General features: G+C 39.2%; 1 protein-coding gene and 1 long non-coding RNA gene across 3 annotated transcripts in view; one reads left to right on the forward strand and one right to left on the reverse strand.

The window, feature by feature from the left end:
* Nucleotides 1-2,251: 2,251 nt before the first annotated feature.
* MPPED1 (metallophosphoesterase domain containing 1) overlaps nucleotides 2,252-21,095 on the reverse strand; it is a 77,059-nt gene continuing 58,215 nt past the window's right edge. For both annotated transcript variants that reach the window (XM_039520384.1, XM_039520385.1), the window contains exons 6-8: nucleotides 13,563-13,678; nucleotides 6,060-6,173; nucleotides 2,252-2,706 (exon numbers count right to left, since the gene is read on the reverse strand). In XM_039520384.1, the coding sequence (XP_039376318.1) occupies nucleotides 2,588-2,706; nucleotides 6,060-6,173; nucleotides 13,563-13,678 (349 nt within the window). In that variant the 3' untranslated portion in view covers nucleotides 2,252-2,587. The remainder of the gene's footprint in view (nucleotides 2,707-6,059; nucleotides 6,174-13,562; nucleotides 13,679-21,095) is intronic.
* The window catches only part of LOC120395715, a 57,041-nt gene continuing 53,078 nt past the window's right edge, over nucleotides 17,133-21,095 (forward strand). Inside the window, exon 1 of the long non-coding RNA XR_005592750.1 lies at nucleotides 17,133-17,288. This is a non-coding gene — a long non-coding RNA (uncharacterized LOC120395715). The remainder of the gene's footprint in view (nucleotides 17,289-21,095) is intronic.

The raw sequence follows: 21,095 nt of genomic DNA on the forward strand, positions 1-21,095 counted from the left end.
AAGATTTTATTTGTCTAACATGCTTGACAAAAAAATTACAACATCAAGTTATGCCAAAATGATTAAATAAGCTTTCATGCCGCAAGTCTTTTAATAATAACCTTTAAAGTAACAGCTGCTTTCAAATCATTTTTTCACATAAAATACATAGTATTTTGAAGATACCTTAGGAAATTTTTTTTGTTAAGAGCATGTTTTATGGTTGACATAGAAATATCATTGCAGCTAATAAAAGCTCTCCCCCCTTAACATTTTAGTAACAAGTGCTGAGAGTGAATGTAAACATTTCAGACTTCTTTAACATACAGCCAGTTTCCTGCCACACTTGTTTCATAAAACACTTGAATTGTGACTGGTTAAGACACTTTTAGTCTAACAACACATTATTGTTTTTCTTCCCATTGATGGTGGAAATTGGTAATAGGCTATTAATTTCCAGCCTCGCTGATGTCGGCTGATCCTACAACCCTTACACAAACAGTTCTTGCAAAAATAGTCCCATGTAAATCTACTGCAGATGGCTCATGTGCATATAAACCATTCACATAAGAAAGGGTTACAGGAGGGACCCACTGTTTGCTTTTTAGTTTCAGCAAAGAGCAGCAAAGCATGTTATGTCCTAATTCACTGAGCAGCTTACAAGAAATTAGAGCTTTGTGGCATGTCATGTTTTTGGGCATACCAGTTTGGATAAAGTTACTAGGCTCAAACTTAATTGCTTCCCAGCACCAGGTGGGGGAAGAGTTTTTGCACATATGAAGCGCTGGAAATGAACCTAGTGTCCCTCCCAGATTTGACTTTGAGGCTCAAGCTTTCAGAAATAGCGGCCCTAGTTGTGCATGCGAATACTGTACATACAGCTGCTACATGCAAAGCTCACATTGATGTCTTCACATTGAGCGAGTGTGTGTGCAAAAGGGCACTAACATGCACAATTACATGATCTGTGTGTGCAAATGTGGGCTCTGCACATGCACTGGGTACATGCATGGTTTTTTTTTCTCCAGCATCGGTGTCTGAATGCCTCACCCATGAGCTTTGCCTAATGTGTGTGAAGGTTATTTAACACATAGAGCCTGTTAGTACCACAATTCTGAAAATCCATATCCAAAGTATCATACTCAGCTAATCGCAGTTAAGGCAAGAGGTCTCCTTTTACTTTCTTTGAAGTTGGAGAAATTGGGTAAGGTCAGGACAGAGGCCCCTTTTCCTCTAGAGCCTATCTGGGGGGGTTAAAATACTTCATGGTTTGCTTTTTAAAGTGAATTTTTGGGCTAGTGTGAAGTGCTGGAATGAAAACTCCGCTGCCTCAACTCCTCTGTGAATCCATAGACGCAGAGCACGAGCATTGCTAGTTCTCACATCTGGATGGGCTGTATATAGGGGTTAAAAAAGACTTCAGTCTCCTGGGCTCATTTAGTCCTTGGTCTCTACTACGACTGTCCACAAGGAGGCAAATGATGGGGTTTGTGATGTGGACACCTGTGTTGGAGGAACTGCCGTAAGCTCGCCACTCATTTCACCCATGCTGCTGAACAGCTATTAGAAGGTAAAGAGCCAAACTCATCCTTGGGGTAACTCCATCAAAGTCAGGGGTGTTATTAACCCAGGGATGAATTAGCTCAGACTTTTAATCATTCCCAACCTGGGCCAGATTCAAAGCAGTGGCCTTATGATAGGCTGCCCATCCCTTTACCAGTTCTTTAAACCAGATAGTCCCGCTAGGCTACCTTTTAAAACCACTACTCAACAGCACAGCTTTCCTATTTTATTTTAAATCCAATCACAGATCAGCTCTCATATTAAACCTCACGGAACTTTTTAAAGAAAAAAAGGGAAATGACATTTTTCAGAGCTTACAAATGCCTGAGTTTGTACTCATTTAATACCATCTCCCTTCTAGAACATTCAGCTGTTTACCACACACTGGCAGTATGCACCATTTCCCCTTCCATCTGTAATGCCAGATGTGTTGCAACTGCATTACAGAACAGCGATTAGGACCTTCTCCTGCACTGGCTTTGAAAGCATGCAAGGGCACAGACTTCAGAAGGATTTGCAATAATAACTGTCTTCTTTTAACTGGTTCAATACAGTACTTGTGTATACTATTTTCATATTTGCCATATTATTCAGCAAAAATATCAACATGATTTGATTTTACCAAATACTCATTGGAAAATGTTTTAAATGGTTACATCCTAGTCTAAACATTCACGTTTAAACTATAAACATTCTTTAAGACACAAGCCTTTGAAAAGACTTTTAATAAGTTCAATATATGGTAGAGATAAAAAAACCCAACCAATTCCCTACTCGAGATATACGTGGAATGCATTCACTTTTGTGTATTCACAAGTATTTTAATGCTGAAATTTTAAAGTCTTTAATAGGCTTCTGGCAGATACTGGCACTAAAATGTCTTTGCTTCCCATTTATTTTCATCACTCAAATTTGGTTGTGACGAATTAAAAGAAAAAAAAATAAAGGGTCTTCGCTTCTTCATTGAACAGTTCTTTATCATGTTTCTTAGCCAGCAATAGAAACTTGCTTGTGTGATGGGTACATCATTAAATTCCTATAACAATCATGTGTTCCTTGGAGTAGGTAAGTCAATAACTATAGGTGGATTGAGAGGCTGGTAATTCACAGTGCACACTGATGCATTCACATAGGTAGTAGTTCCATCAGCCATTACCCCATAGCCTACAAAGAAAACAAGTTCTAGTTACTATTCTTATTCACTTATATAGTGCCACAAATGGAAGTGGCACTGAATAGTGCTACATTCAAACGCTCAAGGATTTAACAGGGCCATATTCTGCTCTCTGTCATACTAGTGAAACTTCCATGAGAGTAGTAATAAATACCTGTGTAACAGAAGAATTTGTGCACCCTTTTAGATTGTAAAAGAAAGCCAAAGAGAACTCTCCAGCATGTACACGTAGTGTGATATTATAGCCACTGAAATGTGAAGTCTCCACAAAAAAGTTTAGTAACTTTAATATTTCTCTTTGAAAATCAGTTAAAAAAAAATTCTCTCTCCAGTTTTGGAAGAGGGTGGGAGCTAGACTGTATTTCAGGCTTTAAAACACACAAATTCCTGATTTGTTGGAAATCTCACATTCAGAATTTGTTGAAACCGTCACCTTTTGGGGCTGATATTTCCCAGGCTTGGTTTTTGCTCAAAGATAAATTTTATTTTATTATTATTATTATTATTTTTAAAGAAATGTTGAGTGAAAGCCCTTCAAACATTTTTGGACTTATGGAAAAGTGAACATATTTTTTCCATTATAAAAGAATTCTAATCACTTATGAAAAGGAAAAAAAAATCTACTGGGCTTCAGCAAAACCAGCAGAAGCATGAAATCTGCAACTTGGCATGGATATAGGTATGCCATGGCTTAGCATGAAAAAAACTGGGTTTGATTTCAAGATCTGAATATCTGAAAACGATGTGCTCACTAGAAACTGTCCGTAATGGGCTCTATCCTACTGCTACTGAAGATAATGGTGACATTCGAAATCCCTTCAGTGGGAACTTGATTTGATCCATTGTGTGTCGGTGTACACTTAAACATACTAGAGAAGTTCTAGGCATGTATGTGTAATTACCTAAGTGCCTGACTGAGCTCCCATTGAAGTCAATGGCAACACTCCCCTGTCACGTCTACACTGCAGTTGGGAGTGAGCTGGATAAACATTTGTGCTAGTGGGCCTCAAGTTAGTGCACTAAACACAGCAGTGTGGCTGTGGCAACTTGGGGTCAGGTCACCACTGCCTGAGTCTGAGCGCGCTTGACTGGTTGAGTGTCCACTGGAGCCACACCATCCACACTGCTATTTTTAGTGTGCTAGCTCAAGTCAAGCTAGTGTGAGTCTGTCTACTTGGGCTGGGAGGCTTGCCCCCCGCTGCAGTGTAGGCATCAGTGGGGATTGAGTCAGGCCTATGTACACTCTCTTGGTTCAGGAACTCCATGAAATAACAGCAGATTCTTTTATTTTCTTTAAAAAACCAACAAACTTAATGCTACAAACTGTGGGTCCAATAGACGGCTCATGGAAAACCTTACAAGAAGAGGACTTCAGCAAGGATGAAAACTCTGTCAGGTTCCTGTCACAGAGATTTCTCCCCATCATTTGTGGTTTGCCACAGAACAATCGTTGGGTGTGAAACATGAACCACAGAATGTAAACATGAATTGCACTTAACATTGCTAGGAGAAGTTTCAGAATGTTCTCTCTCCCTCTCCATGTTCTTAAAACATCCAATCACCATGGTACCCAGTTACTAAAATGTTAATTTTTGTGCATGATTTATAATATTGCACTTTTCATTCCTATCACGGAGACTTCTGTATCACGACCCCACCTGAGCCCTGGCAGGAGCATGGGAAATAGGATTTTAGATGACATTACTGTAGGCTGCCTGTCATGATGACAGGTGGGGCATTTTTGGCAGTAGCAGCAGTTCAGAGGAGGAAGTGGGGAGGAAACAGTCAGTTCGTTATTCCTCCTGGATATTTAGTAGATGACTGCTGTAGATGTAGCTGTGTTTAGTCAGGGGAGGATATCATCTGTTCATACCATGCACTCACTTTGCAAAGAGCACATTCATTTGAAAAGGCTGTCTGTGAGAACTTACTTGGGAATTATTCTCTGAGGAGTTTTACCATCCCACAGCAAAACAGGCTTTGCAATTTCCCATTTGTTTTCTCTGAATTATGATAGTTTACAAGAACTCCCTGTCTCTTAACTCTGCTACTTACTGCGACTGAAATGGTAACTGAAATAATTTACCATTCTTTGAGAGCCAATGGTTTTTTCTTTGGTGAGCCAAATTCAGACATGGGGTAAGCAGATGCAACTCTATTTACCTCACAGGAGCTTACAACAGGTCACTTACACCAAATTTAAACTTACATGGCCTATAATAAACTAAAGGGATAATGCCAATTTTAAAACGGGTTTTGTCTGAAAATTGTTCACACACTGTCTTAGAGGTTACTTATAAGACTGCTGTACCTGAACGTGATCTAGAGAAGAGTCATTCTCTCTATGCATTCAATTTGTTTACTTTGTACATTTGACTGCACTTTAGAAATCACCTAGTGAGAGCCTTATCATCGCAAGGAATAGGCAGTGATTGTAGTCCAGGCCGTACACCTTGCAAGATATGAGTAAACACCATAAGATGTATTCTTTCCTCTTTTCTTTGATTGTTAATATGATCCCACTATCACTGACTTCAATGGGAGCAAGACTGATTCCATTTAATGATTTAAAAGAAGGGAGTTAATTTTCCCAATTGAAAGCCAAATGGTTGAGAGAACACTCTTGGTGGGTCTGTGCACTGAACATTTAACCTGTTTAAAAAAAAAATCTTACCCCCACAGAGCCAGTGATGACTCCCTAGTGCTCTGAGACACACACTCAGACAAATGCTCTGAAGAAACTATAGCGTCTCAGGTTGCTGGAGAATCCTGAACTCGCTGATGAGGAGCTCAGCCTAATACATGGTACATGCACAAATTAAGAGTGGGAGGAACTTCTAGAGTTTTATGGGGCCTCATTTTAGCTTTGTATTTATTTAGACCCTTCTAACCCAAGATCTCGGTAATTAAGCCTTAGAAATCCCTAAGGATTTTACAGGGAGAGAAAGTGAGACGCCGAGAAGTTACATGATTTTCCCAATGTCACACACTGATTCAGTAAGGAGCCACAAATAGAATCCCGCAATCCTAACTTGTAGTCACCTAGTAGACCTCTACCCTTGTTTTGAACCAACTGGATCAGTAGTTCATATGGAGAAGTAGGTATAATCCCCGTTTCACAGATATGGAAACTGAAACAGAGATGCCGAGGCCCAAATATTCATACTTGGATGTTAGACGCTTATATGCATCTTATTCGCCTAAACAAGTGGTCTGATTTTCAGAAGTGTCCATTAATTTAGGTACCTATCTTTAGCAACTCAAGTTTGAAAATGTTGGCCATACTGTGCAGTGACTTGGGTGCAGTTGGTTTTAAAAATCAGAGAGAGACAAGCTTGCTGACCTTCATGGATATGTCCAAAAACATGAAGTCGTGGCTGTATTCGTCTCTGGACTGTGTTCAGCAGCTCAACACATCCTACCCTCTGCATTTTCTTAGGAACCCAGTCTAGAAAACCTTTGAAGAAGAAGAAAGATTAATAAACATAGATTTAAAAGGCGAGAGAAAGGAGTCACGTTATCTGTGAAACTTTATACCTGGCAGACGCAAAATCATTCCTGGATTTTAATGTCTCTCTTAGTTTCTAGTAAGTGGCCACAGAATAATCTATTAAAATGAACATCTTCATTGCACAGTGGAGGGAGAATGAAAAATATTTGAGGAATGAAAAAATAGTTGATCCAAAGGGATGGGATTAGAGTTATTCTTGCCAATATTTCCTTTTGAAAGGAAAGATCCTTGCAAGAGATTTTAAATTAAAACTAATTAAACCATATTTGCTCTATTTAAGGCAAACACTCTAAGTTTTATCCATCCCTGCTACATTTTAAGAAGCTTAGAGCAAAATGTTCAAAACTAGTGCCTAAAGCTAGGCCTCAAAACCTACATTTAGCCTTTTAAATCTAGTCAGGGTCTAATTTTAAGCACTGAATAGTTTGATCTTAACTTATGTAATGTCTTTGGTGTTGCTAATTGTTAAACCAAAACATACTGGCATTGAGGGTTAGATATTTCCATTTTCATACATTAAAATGATTGCCTACTACAGCTGATTGTAAAAATATTTTTCTTTCTCCCTAGAAAATGTTGACTTTTTAATTAAAAATACAAAAATGGTTTTGGTTTCCATTTTTTGTTTTTGTTTTTGCCTGTATGAAAAATAAAAAAATTTCAAGGAAAGCAGGCACTTTGTTAAAGTTACATTTAGTTGAAAACCCAATTTTTCCATTAAAAGAAATGACAATTGTCGTTACCAGCCGTATCAGCTACTTCAGAAAGCAGAAATAATAGCATATCTGAACAGAGAGCACTAAAAATACTCTTTTATTAATGGCACCAAAGTGTTAAAATGATACTAAAAACCATCCACATCTGTATCACCAGGAGACTGATTTAACTCTCAGTTAAGTCATTGGGACTTTCCATTGACCTGATGGGACAAGGATCTGGCTCCAGATGATGGTTTTGGTTGGGCTGGAGGCTGGAAATTTGATTAAAATTATCTTCTTTTTAAATATCCAAGACTATATGGCAGCTTTGAACATGAGCCCATGTTAGGTGGGGGAATGAACAAAGACCACACTGCAGCAGGAATCCCTGGAGGCATTGTGGCTGAGTTGGTCTGAATTCCTGAAGAGCCTGTGGGAGCACATGCCAGGGCAGAAACTCCAGCATTCAGCAGCTGAGCTCAACTGGCAAACACAAAAGGATAGCGGGGCCATAATCCAGCCTTCACCTTGTTGCTTTTGGGAAATCTCATGCAACTGCCAGGATCATTGTAACTCTTCCCAAAGTCTCTGCTGGCCCCTTTGCAGAGGCATGCATGTGTGACTGTTGTATTTTCCTGTATGGGACGCAGGGTTTTTTGTTAAAGTTATTTTACAATGAAAACCTAAATGCCCAATCTGGACATCAAATTGTTGAACGTCATTTCAGAAGGGATGCTAATTGTTCACTAAATCATGGTATTTTCTTCAAAGCGATAGTGTAACCTAACCAGGATGTGACACTTTAAGTGTGAAAACATCATCTCCTGTATATCTGTGTGAAAGATGGAAGAGCAAAGAGTCCAGAGCTGTGCAGGGAAACACTATTCTGCAGTGCAAATTGGAATAATTTAGTTAATTTCTCTTGGTTTGTAAATAATGCTTAATTTAATGGAGAAGTTAATTTCATGAATTTTTGTTTGTAAAGTTTTTGAAGCGGAAATACCTTTGCCTACATGATCTAATTGTTTTGTGCTGCCACTTCTCTGCCACTATCATAAGATGTTGCCTCCATTTTGGGGTATCTAAAACATTTACAATTTTGTACTATTCTTTAGATTTATTTATCCTTCTGTTTGCATTATGTGCCTATTGCACATCTCCATAGGTACAGTTGAAGGGTGTTGTGATATATTGCATATATACAGGGCTGAGAGGATAAGGATGAGCCAGTGACTTACACGTATTGGATGCAGTTTTCAAATTATGGTACAGGGGGCCTGCTCCAACATGGCTAACAAGGAGTTAAGCCAGTGGCTCTCAAACTTTTGTACTGGTGACCCCTTTCACATAGCAAACCTCTGAGTGCGACCCTACCCTTATAAATTCTCTTTTTTATATATTTAACACCATTATAAATGCTGGAGGAAAAGCGGGGCTTGAGGTGGAGGCTGACAGCTCGTGATCCCCCCATGTAATAACCTTGCAACCCCCTGAGGGGTCCCAACCCCCCAGTTTGAGAACCCCTGAGTTAAGCCATTTATTTCAATGAGACCAGAAATGGAGCACTCAGCTGGAAAAGTGCACTGCATGCAAAATGGATATATACCAGCCTAATGGCAGATTCGGACACCCACATGTTTGCATTTCGGTGCCTATTTTTAAGAGTTGGTCTTGGTATATTTTAGGGTTTTGTGACTAAGGGTAAAATTTTCTAAAATGAGTAAATGGCAGGTTCAAAAGTCCCATTTTTAAGAGTGACTAAGGCACTCAGAAGTCTGTCTCCTTGAAAGTCAATGGAATCTAGACTTCTAAGTGCCCAAGTCCTGTCTGAGGAAGGAAGGGCACTTTTGAAAACGTTATCCCAGGTCTTTTAGTGTATATATCTTCACAGAAAATCCAGTTACGTGCAACTTAATTACGGACACTGATGAGCCTCATTAAACTCTGATATTTGACTCTGCTAGTCACTTTTGTCCTCTATGGAAGTTTAAAATTGATTCCAGGAAATAATAGCAGTTCCTTAACGTGTCAAAATGAGTTGAGAAATTGTATCTTTCAGAATCCAGTTCAATCTCTTTTTCATGCCAAACAGATTATAACCCAGGCTTTTGTTATTTCGATGGTTTGAAACAGTTAATTGTCAAAATGTCTGTGGTGAACATGAAGGCAAAGGTATTTCCGCTTCAAAAACTTTACAAACAAAAATTCATGAAATTAACTTCTCCATTAAATTAAGCATTATTTATGGTGAACATGTTTTTGTTTACATGCATTATCACCCTTCTGAATCCTTCCCATATGTTTGCTGCTTATTATATACACCTGACTACACAAACTAAGAATAATTGATTACACCTAGCTAACAATTAGAGTTCATCTTAGGGATTTTTTTATGTTTGGTTATTTGAAACTGGTTTCTGCAACTGTCAGGAAAGTATAAATCTTTGTCACAGACAATCATGCAGACAGCTACAGATCAAGACTTAAAGGTGAAATGAAATCTATTTTAAAAAAAAAAGAAAAAGAAAGAAAGGAAGAAAAGGAAAGAATGCTTGATGAGAAGCCAAAGAATCCTTAACTTAATTCTTTACATGGTAGGAAACTGACTTTTAAAAAACATGAAATTAATACATATTCAAAGAAACTTATTTTTGCGTAGTGTATTTATTGTATTTCCAATATGATCTAATCAAAGGTGTCTCTCACACTGCTATATATCATGACCCAGTAATATATGGTATATTCTCATTAACAGGTGGCTGAGTACAATGACTGCAGATAATTGTAAACTCTTGGGGAACTGTGTTCCCAATACGTGTCTACAGAGCCTGGCACAAGCAGGAGCACATATCCTGATAGTGGCATCTAGGCACTACCACCAGGGGCGGCTCTAGGGTTTTTGCCGCCCCAAGCACGCTGCCTTCGGCGGTTTGCCTGCGGAGGGTCCGCTGGTCCCGTGGCTTCGGTGGACCTCCCGCAGGCTGCGGGAGGTCCACCGAAGCCGCGGGACCAGCGGACCCTCCGCAGGCATGCCGCCGAGGGAAGCCTGCCTGCCGCCCTCACGGCACCGGCAGAGCACCCCCTGTGGCTTGCCGCCCCAAGCACATGCTTGGCATGCTGGGGCCTGGAGCCGCCCCTGACTACCACAATACAAATAATGAAGAATAGTGACTCTGAATAGGATTTTCAGAAGTGCCTAAGTGACACAGAAGCACAATTCTGTTCAAAGTCAATGGGACTTGTGCTCCTGAATCCCTTTGGCACTTTTAAAATCCCACCAATTTATCTTTGTAGTTCTGTAACATCAGTTGATCAGGAGGGTATTTGTTCTGCTACAGGAAGGGGATGAATAGGGAGAAGAGAAAAGTGGATGGTGGGCAGAATTAAGACATACACTTAAGGGAAAAAGAAAAGGGGAGAAGAAAGAAGGACACGATTTCATGAGGCACCAACTCAAAAGAGGGATATAATCAGTAACAAGACTCAACCTGAGAGGCCACACTGCAGCTCCCTCTCTTGGACCACATACAGAAAAGGGTAGTTGTCCTCTGAGTCATTAAACAGACAGGAACCACCTATTATGGGGGTCTCTAAACCTAATAAAAAGAACAAGGAGTACTTGTGGCACCTTAGAGACTAACAAATTTATTTGGGCATAAGTTTTCATGGGCTAAAACCCACTTCATCGGATGCATGCAGTGGAAAATACAGTAGGAAGATTATATACACAAAGAACATGAAAAAATGGGTGTTGCTATACCAACTCTAATAAGATTAATCAATTAAGGTGGGATATTAGCAGGAGAAAAAAAAACTTTTGTAGTGATAATCACATCAGCCACACCATCAGAGGCTCGTTCACCTGCCAATGTGATATATGCCATCAGGTGCCAGCAATGCCCCTCTGCCATGTACGTTGGACAAACCGGACAGTCTCTACGCAAAAGAATAAATGGACACAAATCAGACATCAAGAATTATAACATTAAAAAACCAGTCAGAGAACACTTCAACCTCCCTGGTCACTCAATTACAGACCTAAAAGTCACAATTATTCAACCAAAAAACTGAAAAAACATACTCCAACGAGAAACTGCAGAACTGGAATTAATATGCAAACTTGACACCATTAAATTAGGCTTGAATAAAGACTGGGAGTGGATGGGTCATTACACAAAGTAAAAACTATTTCCCCATGCTAATTTTTCCCCTACTGTTACTCATACCTTCTTGTCAACTGTTTGAAATGGGCCATCCTGATGAGCACTACAAAAGTTTGTTTTCTCCTGCTGATAATAGCCCACTTTAATTAGTCTCATTAGAGTTGGTATGGCAACACCCATTTTTTCATGTTCTCTGTGTATATATATCTTCCTACTGTATTTTCCACTGCATGCATCCGATGAAGTGGGTTTTAGCCCATGAAAGCTTATGCCCAAATAAATTTGTTAGTCTCTAAGGTGCCACAAGTACTCCTGTTCTTTTTGCTGATACAGACGAACACGGTTACCACTCTGAAACCTCTAAACCTAATGTAACAGTGAGAATCACTGTAGGCATGGCAGTAGCAGCTCTTGCTGGGTCACTTTTCGATACCTCATGCAAACCTGACAGCGACCTAACAAAATCTGTAAATTAAAGGGAAATACATTGAAAATCCATAAAAGGAAATGCTCCTTTTTGCAGCATTATAGTCATACTGTCATAGGAAGTTATCTAAATTGTGTGGCTGAATTAGCAAGAGCATTGGATACTTTTATGTTCATTAATAACATTTGTAGTTATGTAGTCTAAGACCAAGATAATAGTAATCAACTTCCAGGTTAAAATAATTGCCTGTGAAGGTCAGAAAGGAATTCTGTTTCCAACCCATCCATGCACAGCCTAATACATAGCTGGGTGCAATACAGTGAGGAGGTTGTCACTTTCCTTGGGAGTGCCACAGAATGGCTGCTGCAGAAAAGTAAATAACATGTTAGGTGGAGCAATATCTTGATCCAACTCATAAAAAAGTTGCAGACCATTCAGCGTGGAACATGAGCTGTCCATAGATATATTAATATAGACAAGACACCAGGAAAATAAAGCAAAGAAATATGCAACATTTTGCAGAAAAGCCATGGAGGATGGTTGAAGATAAAAAACAAAATAGGATAAATACTCAGACTAGTTGATAAGTGAATTACAAACACCGGATATGTGGACATTCTTTGGAATTGACAAAGGATCGTTTTTTTTTTCCCCATGACTAATCAGACGGAAGTTTGGGGGGTTAAGAATAAAAGTCAAAAGTATTTCAAATGTTTTAAGTTGTTTTATTTGGACTTATAAATGGGTCCACCAAAAATCCAATACTAACATTTGGGCTACCATTTGGGATTTTGGATTATCTTCTATGCTAAATGTTTAGGGCTAACAGCTCCAGACCTGCAAGCACTCAGGGACGAATGGCTGTTACCAGTTTTTAAGATCCAAGTCCATATACGGAATAAATCTGATGACTGGAAGTGAGTTATGCAATGGATTAAACACACAGTCTTATTGGGAGAACAAAGGTTTACAAAGAAGAAACCCCTATCCCCAAAGCTTCAGTGAAACACTTAGAGGAAAAATCGTTTTGTTGTAGTGAAAAACAAAACACTTTATATACTCTAAATGAAAATTTTGAAAGAGAAGGGGAAAGAGTGGTGGGAAGGAGGATTTTAGCACTTAGTGAAATTGTGGACTGAAAGGAGTCTTAAATTTAAAAGTCAAATTCAGCAGAGCAATTAAGCATGAATTTCACTTTATCATGATTAAATCAATGAGTTTTGAGCATGTGTTTACAGTTAAGCATGTGTTTAAATGCTTTTCTGAATCAGGGCCAAAAAGATTTCTGTTAATACTTTATTTCCATAATCAAAGTCAGATAACTATTATCAGGAAACATAATAAGCCCACTACTTGCATAAAGATATATTTTATCTCACATTAATATCTGTAAAATGAAAATGTAAAAATGGTTCTTGTTGGCCTACACATGTCGGCAGGTCCTCTCTAAAGAATGGGAACTATAAGTATGGCCATTTGGGTTCATGAGAAGGAAGCAGAGGTGGCAACTCATGAGGAAAGAAGGGAGAAATAAATACTGGATATTGGATGGAGGGGAATGCTACCATAAAAAGGTGGTGGGGAACCTCTATGTAAGAACTTAGGGCCTGATCCTCCATTCCTTGTTCAATCAACTCTCCTCAGTTATTTCAATGGTAGCTTTGAGTGGGCAAGGAATGCAGGATCAGACCTCTAAATTATGTAAGTATATTAGGCCTGATTCATCACTGTGTCACCCCAGTTTTGACACTGGTGTAGCTCTGTTGATTTCAGTGGAGTTACATTGGCATGAAACTGGAATGCTAGATGTGAATCGGGGCCATTGTTTCTTTATAATGTACATTAAGGCAAAATATTTCACATCCCTCGCTGAGTTTAGGTAATAGCGATTAGAAACCCTGGGATGAAATCCTGGCCCCAATTCAATCCAGAGGAGCTTTGCTTTTGACTTACCTGGGGCCAGGATTTCACCCCATGTCCGAAAAGAGCACACAGTTACTATATCATTATTTGAAATATGTAACTAAAAGTGTTAATGTTTTCTTACCGAGAGGTGGTCCATGTGTTATAAGAATATCTACTCCATCTGGAATAAGGTTCCATTTCTCTAATAGTGCTTGGCCTCGTGGAAGATTAAAGCCCCAGCCATAAAACCAAGGTTGCCTGCCAAAAGAGGAGGAGAATGTCTTCAATGCTACTCATATGCATTGGTCATCTAATTAAAAAATGGAGATTGATTCTCTTCTGTTAAGGAATTTGGGGACACAAATAGCATTAGTTACCTTCTCCCTACGTACAATGACACCGTATCTGCATACAACCATCATTATTTAATGTGTGGGAAATCAACAAGCTTATCAGCTTAAATATACAGTCTATTGTAAAATATTTATTGCATTCTTCTAATCAGTTTGAGAGGCAACAACTGTAGCAGTTGAAGTACCCTACATAGTGCTATACCTAGAGTTCCATTATATCTATCGGACCACCACTCTGAAGTGTGTGTGTGTGTATTATGTTACAGCATGGCCTTCTTCCCACTTTGGCCCTGATCTTACAATTGAATGGGCATGGGCAGAACCCTGCACACATACAGATCCAACTATGGGGTTGGGGCCAGGGGCGGCTCCAGGCCCCAGCACGCCAAGCGCATGCTTGGGGCGGCAAGCCACGCGGGGGCGCTCTGCCGGTCACCGCGAGGGCGGCAGGCAGGCTGCCTTTGGCGGCTTGCCTGTGGAGGGTCCGCTGGTCCCGCGGCTTCGGCGGACCTGGGAGGTTTGCCGAAGCCGCAGGACCAGCAGACCCTCTGCAGGCAAGCCGCCGAAGGCAGCCTGCTTGCTGTGCTTGGGGCGGCAAAATGCCTAGAGCCGCCCCTGGTTGGGGCCATAATCCATATTATGTTTGGTTAACATTGGAAGCATCACACCAGAACAAACGTTTATTAAATTCATACATACTGTACAATTTTCCTCTGTCATCCACCACATTAATTGTTTATAAAATAAAATTTTACATATTCAAGATTTAGTATCCAATGAGAATTTATTTTAGGGTTGTTTTTTTCAACACATTATTTATGGAACAGCTCATTATTAAGTGGTGGGATTATAATAGAGGCAGTCAGAATATAATTCTTTTTTTTATGCAATCCCATTGATTAAAAAGATATATTTCATAGTAATATCATTGTGGCAAATTATGACTTGCTGGTGATGCTACAAGTCATGAAATGTGGGGCTAGTTTTGGGTTGCATTTTTTTTTTGACTGACTGGTGTTCTGGGCATAGCCACATATGGAGAACAACAAATGGGCTGCTATGATTTAATAAGGTTTATGATAATTGCAGTCTTAGTGTTTATAAATATGTACACATCAACCAGAGTTCTCCTTCAGATCTTACTTTGTTGAAGAAAGCTTTCCACTCCCTCACGGCATCAAAATGAAAAAGCGAGATTTCTTTTAAACAAATTCTCTGAACTACTCTTTGCATCATGTATGGCAAAGACAAAAGACAATGCTCATGAAGCTATTATTCTTCCTCTTCCGTTACTGATGCTTGACTACCACTTCAGAAATTAACACGTTGTCTGCAATCTTCATGATCATCTATTTTTCACATCTCCTTTCGGAATGCTGTTAGACATGTGTATGCTGAAAATAACTGAAAAACACTGCATACTAAGAGAAATAAAGGAACACAGGCTATCCTAGAAGGGGAATCAAACTGTAGTAGAAGAGCCCTCTAACAAGCAGAGCTTCTGTAGGAAGTTCCCTCTCCTTCCCATAGGTTAGAGGCCCAATTTCTCTAGAGCCAAAGTGTTGGGGCTCTGCAGTACTGGTTGAGAGCGGTGTCAAGCTAAGAGTCCATATCATGGTTCTGCGGGGCCCGTTCTCCTGGCTAACTGTTAGCCTTCCATGTGAAAACCTAACTGGAAGTTACTACTGTTGCAGCTGTGACCACCAATCTCTCTCTCTTGGATCATTCCAGTCCCTGTGGTGGGAGACAAAGAGGGTGAGTGCAGGAAAGAAAATGAATGGCAGCGAGGCTCCATTAGGAGACATGCTGACAAGGTTAGGGATTGGCTGGGCAGCTCTACCTACCAAAGGGAGAATCAGGCATAGAACAGTGAGTTTCAGATCAGAGTTTTTTTATGAGTTTTTACCTTTCAGCGACTTTTTCCTTATGGGTACTCTCCCACCAGGAAGAGTAGCACGTGGCTCTAAGGTACATGGTTCCTCACCTTCCCACTGCTGGGATGGGAACTCTGCATCTATTCACTGGCTTATCCTGCAATAAGCTAGCAGTGATCTCTGCACCTTATTTACAGGTAAATATTGATTTGGCTGTCTTATGTTAAGTCACTCTCTCCCTTGCCTTGCTGCCAGCATGCATAGTTTCTCCAACTGTGAGAAGACTGGAGTCAACTGCCTCTATAAATGAAGCAAGTCTTATTTATCCAGAGAGAAGAAGGATGCTCCACTGGTTCAGATACTAACTAGAAGCCCAGGTTTAAATCCCTGTTCTGCAACAGATTTCCTGTGTGAACTTGGTGAAGATAATGAAGGTAAGTTCCCTACCTTACAGAAGTGTTGTGAGGATAAATATAATAAGGATTGTGAGCTGCTCAGCTGTTACAGTAATGGAGACTGTATAAGTACTACAAAGCAGTGCTACTCAAAGTGGTGGTCTGTGGACCGGTGCCGGTCCGCGAGCCATTGGCTGCTGGTCCGCGGCGAATTTCCAGGAAAGAAAGAGAGAAATAATAGTATAATTTAAAAATCACACTGGAATTCTACCAAGAATAATTATCAGTCGATAAAAGTCAACAATATTAAATAATACTATGTTTTCAGAAGCACATATTATAATATTGATAAATAAACAAAATAAAAAATGTCTGCCAATTTTTATTTTATTCATTATATTGTTTGATATAAATTATTACTACAAATGTTCAAATAATATTTTCTTGAATCTAGTCATTTTATACTATCCGCCCAGATCCACAGCCTTTCTGTCAGTCTTCAATGTATTTAAATGGGAACATCTCTGAATGTATGCCACACTCCCATTCCAATTAATACAGTGAAGAATGTTAGTTTTTCTGATCTGATGTGCTACGTGCCTATGCAAAAATGGTAATAATGTTGCACAAATATGGTACTGGTCCCTGGGAAATATGGTACTGGTCCCTGGCACATTGGGGGAAAAAAACTGCCAGTCCGCCACATCAGATAGTTTGAGAAGCACTGCCATAGAGTGCTCACAGAGTTTTGGCCTGTTTCTTTGAAAAAAACACAAGGCTGCAGCCCAAATCACAAATGCCAATGGCTTTCCTTCACTAGCACCACAAAGGAAATACCAATATGGCTGGTATTCTGGTCTCACACTCAACAAATTTTATTTAGTCAACAAATAATGTTTAGCCACAGGCCCAAAATTAGTTTTCCACAAATATTCTTATGAACAAAACTTCACTTGCAAAAAGTGACTACGAAAAAGGGGGAAATGTGGCAATTCACACTTCGGTTTCCAACTGACCTGAAATGTTCCTGAGACATTTTTCTCCCACCCCTCCTCATCCAGGCCCTAACCAATACCATTTGGAATTAGTGACTTCAGTGGGCACTGGATCAGGCCTTCTATTCTCATGCTCTACAGAGCTCATCAATGATTGTGGTGCACAAACAGGAAGCAAAATGTAAAACAACTGCTGTGCTCCCTGAGAAACAAATGGAGAGAAAAACACCAATATTTGCCAAAGAGAAAAGGTAAGAAATCAGTATAGAAAAAATAATTATTTTAAAGATACATTGGAGCATTAAAAAAAAAAAGAAAGAAATAACCTCGACAGTCAAAGAACTTGACAGTGTCTAGTTGATTCCACTGAAATCCATAGGCTTATGAATCACATACATGTAAAATCCCAGTGGTTTGCCTGCCTCTATTAGGCCCATTATATACATACTCACTTTCTGAAGTGTGTTTCTCTTTCTGAATAGGCATGTTCTGCAGCTTATTTAGACAAGGAATATTGTCCCCCTTTCCTCTCTCGCTTTATGCCTGCAGTGCATATTTGCTTGACTTAAGGTTTGGTGAGTTATGCATGCTGGGGCTGTTCTTTTGTGACTAGGAAATGTTAGAACTTGTGTGATTTGCCATTATGCTGTCTTTTATGACAATCCCAGGAATGATATAAATGTCTGGAATATTTCTGGCTAAAATCTGAAAGGATTCAGTGCATATTAGTATTCTTTACATTAAATAAATTCATACACTTCAATGCCCAAACCACACAAAAGTAAAAGCATTTTTATGTTCAGAGGGATTTTATCCCTCAAGTCTCTTCTTGCGAAATGTTATTACAAAACAGCCATCAAAGTTTCTGTGCAGAAAAAAAAACTACTCATATACACACGAACAACTGTCTGACCTAGAAATCATGTAAAGGCAACTTTGTCTAATATTTCCATCCATCACAGAATGTGGAAGCAAAGTTACAGAGTTAAGATCTGATGCTTTTTTGGATCGCCTTTCTTAGTGTTTACTCAGTGAAAGTATAACTTTTTTATAAAATAGTTCACATGACTATTGGTAAGCCATATAAATATTTACAAGAGTTCTTTAGTTTAATTATGTTTTATTTTAGTTTGAGTTAGGTGAACTGTGACCCTGGTGACGTGAAAGAAGAAAATAATGTGAAGAAAGAGTTGTGTGTGTGAAAATTATTACCTTTGCAATGTGCAGTCTTGCAGTCTGTTTTTCTAGTGAGATAGGAGGAAGGCTTATATATGTAACAATATTTTTTTGTTTTTTTCTGTCTGTATTATTGAAAGAAATTGTAAAAAAAAAAAAAAGTTGCTTGTTGTTGTTTGAGGAGAGAGAGAGAGACTGTCTGGACCCTGTCCTATGGCTCTCCTCCTCCCTCCATTAATTACTGAAAAATAAAAATATTTATTTTTGCTGCATCCAAACAAAAAGTGAGAACTGAGTTTTTCTTCGACACTATCTATTTTCCATTAATATACGTAGGGAGAAAAATCTGCTGGTTCTAGAAAAGGAAGGTGCAAAAAATGTATTTGATAATTAAACACCTATACCATTAATGTACTTCATGTTAGGAGCCAAGTACCCATGATTAACAGTATACTTTGATTTAGGTTTTGCCTTCTTATAGCAAACAGCGTATGTCTCTCAATATCTTACTGAAATTCAGTGCTTTTATTATTATGACAGAAAAATGACTGACTACATATAAGGCTGTAGGGAGAAAAGTATATTGCAAGTGAATATGTTTACTGCACAATTAAGCTTGTGTTAAAAACACATGAACAAGTTTTACAGGTCAACTTGTCTTACGTACAAAAATGCCTGGATTCTCAAAATTTGTGCTAGCAATCGGATGTTGCTTTCTATACTGAATTTCTGTCTTTCTGTTCTAAAGAAACCATTGGAATAATTTTCTTACAGAATGATGGTTGCTATGACAACCATAGCAAATTTTCCTTTTCTGAAACAGATGTCTCATTTAGTTGAAAATTAGAATGTGAAAAACCCATGGGAAAAATTAATTCAAACTTTAACAGAACACTGACTACAATGTAATCTCTTATAGGTTAACCCCTTAACATCTTTCTGCACTCCTATAGTAACCTTCAAATAAACTCTAATTAAACCATTTTAACCTCCTATAAATGACCTTCTTAGCTATCATTGGCACTTCAGTATTCTTTGAAGTGTGCATTTCTGTTACCATAATAACAGAGAAAAGTGGCATTAAAAAAGTGGTCAAACACATTACTCCCTTAACTATTTATCACTATTTGTTCTTTTATTCAACCACCATTGGAAAGAGGAGCAGTGCAGTTTGAGTGTTCTATTCTATTCTGTCACTTAAATGGGGCATAACTTAGGTTTACATGTAATTTACTGTAAAGGGCTGTGATGCATTACGTAAATCTGACCTGTAATTTATGTGAGAATTGAGGGTTTGTGTTCTTATACTGGTATACATCTCAAATTGCTTAGCAGATGTACTAACTGGGTAAGGGATACACAAAAAGGGTACCAGAGTGGGCAAACCAAGCAATATATATGTATTCTCCTATTAGAAGAAGTTAGAGACTGAAATGTGTTTCTTTGTGGCTTTCATTTAACTGCTTAACTAGAAGGACCCATTACTACCTTCATCTACACTTACTAGCTGAACATAAAACCCATGATCATTGCAGGTCAGTTACACATGCACATCTCCAGAATTAGTACGCAATTAAAAAACCATTCCAATTTATCGCATGACCCCCTAACTCCTGGCGGGCTGGTACACTGTAAGAACTTGGGGACTGCAAATTTTACTGCAGTAGCTTAATCAAGAATGTGCAGTCAATTGAGCCCAATTCTGCGACTGTTAGTTACACCATTGGTCTCAATGACATCAATGGGACTACTCACACGAGGAAGGGTTGTAGGATCAGACCCAGTGTCTACAAAGATGTATGGGTGACACTTGTCCTTTCTACCATTGCAGAATACTATTCATCAATGAGTAGTGTCTTGAGTACACCGTACAAGCAACAACAACATGTGCTAAAATTTCCGCTATGATGATTTCTCTTCTTGACTGACAGGCATTTCTGTGTCCCATTCAAGCAAGAGATTGCTCTAGTTTTCTCTTTGCTTATGATATATATTTTAAAGGATCACAGTGAAGTGTTACTCAGATTGATCCCCTGCACAGAATTGCTATTTCTCTGTTGTAAATGAACAAGTAGGTATTAGCACATCTTCATACAGAAACTCATTAGAAAAACAAATTGCTCAAAGTTAATCCACTCAGCTCCACTTCTATATATAATTATACAACTGCATATCTTGAACAGTAAAAGATTGGCCCATGCATGCCTCAAGCCATACTGGCAAAAAGTACAGGTCAAGGAACATGGGCGTATGATGTACAATTAACATCCTTGTTGGCAAAATTGCAGCCAACAGGCCAAGGACTCAATCACAGAAGATAGAACTGGAAAAGACTGCTTCAGGCCATCATGTCCATCCTCCAGGAACCCAGGCAGGGTTTTCCCCAACAGGACATTTTTTAGTATTTTGTCTGGTCTTATTGGAAATGTGCCAAGCAATTGGGGCTTCCATTACTTCCCATAGCCCAATACTACTCCATAGCCTAATACATTTTACTGTTTGGAAATTCTGCCTGACATTCAGCCTCAATTTTACCTTTCTCAGGGCAGTCTACACTTACTACAGCGGCACAGCTGCACTGCTGTAGCGCTTCATTGAAGATGAAACTATGCCGATGAGAGATCTTCTCCCCTCGGTATAGTTATTCCACTTCTGTGAGAGGTGGTAGCTGTGTCGATAGGAGAAGCCTTCCTGCCAACATAGCGCTGTCTACATTAATTCAGTATAACTCCGTCACTCAGGGGTGTGGATTTTTCCACACCCCTGAGTAATGTAGTTATACGGATGTAAGTTTATAGTGTAGACCTGGCCTCAGTTTCATCTTATTATTTCTAGTTATACCCCTATGAACTACTTTAAATATTGTCCATGATTACCTGGAG

Source organism: Mauremys reevesii, linkage group 1 (genome assembly GCF_016161935.1).
Source record: "Mauremys reevesii isolate NIE-2019 linkage group 1, ASM1616193v1, whole genome shotgun sequence".
Classification (NCBI taxonomy): Eukaryota; Metazoa; Chordata; order Testudines; family Geoemydidae; genus Mauremys; species Mauremys reevesii.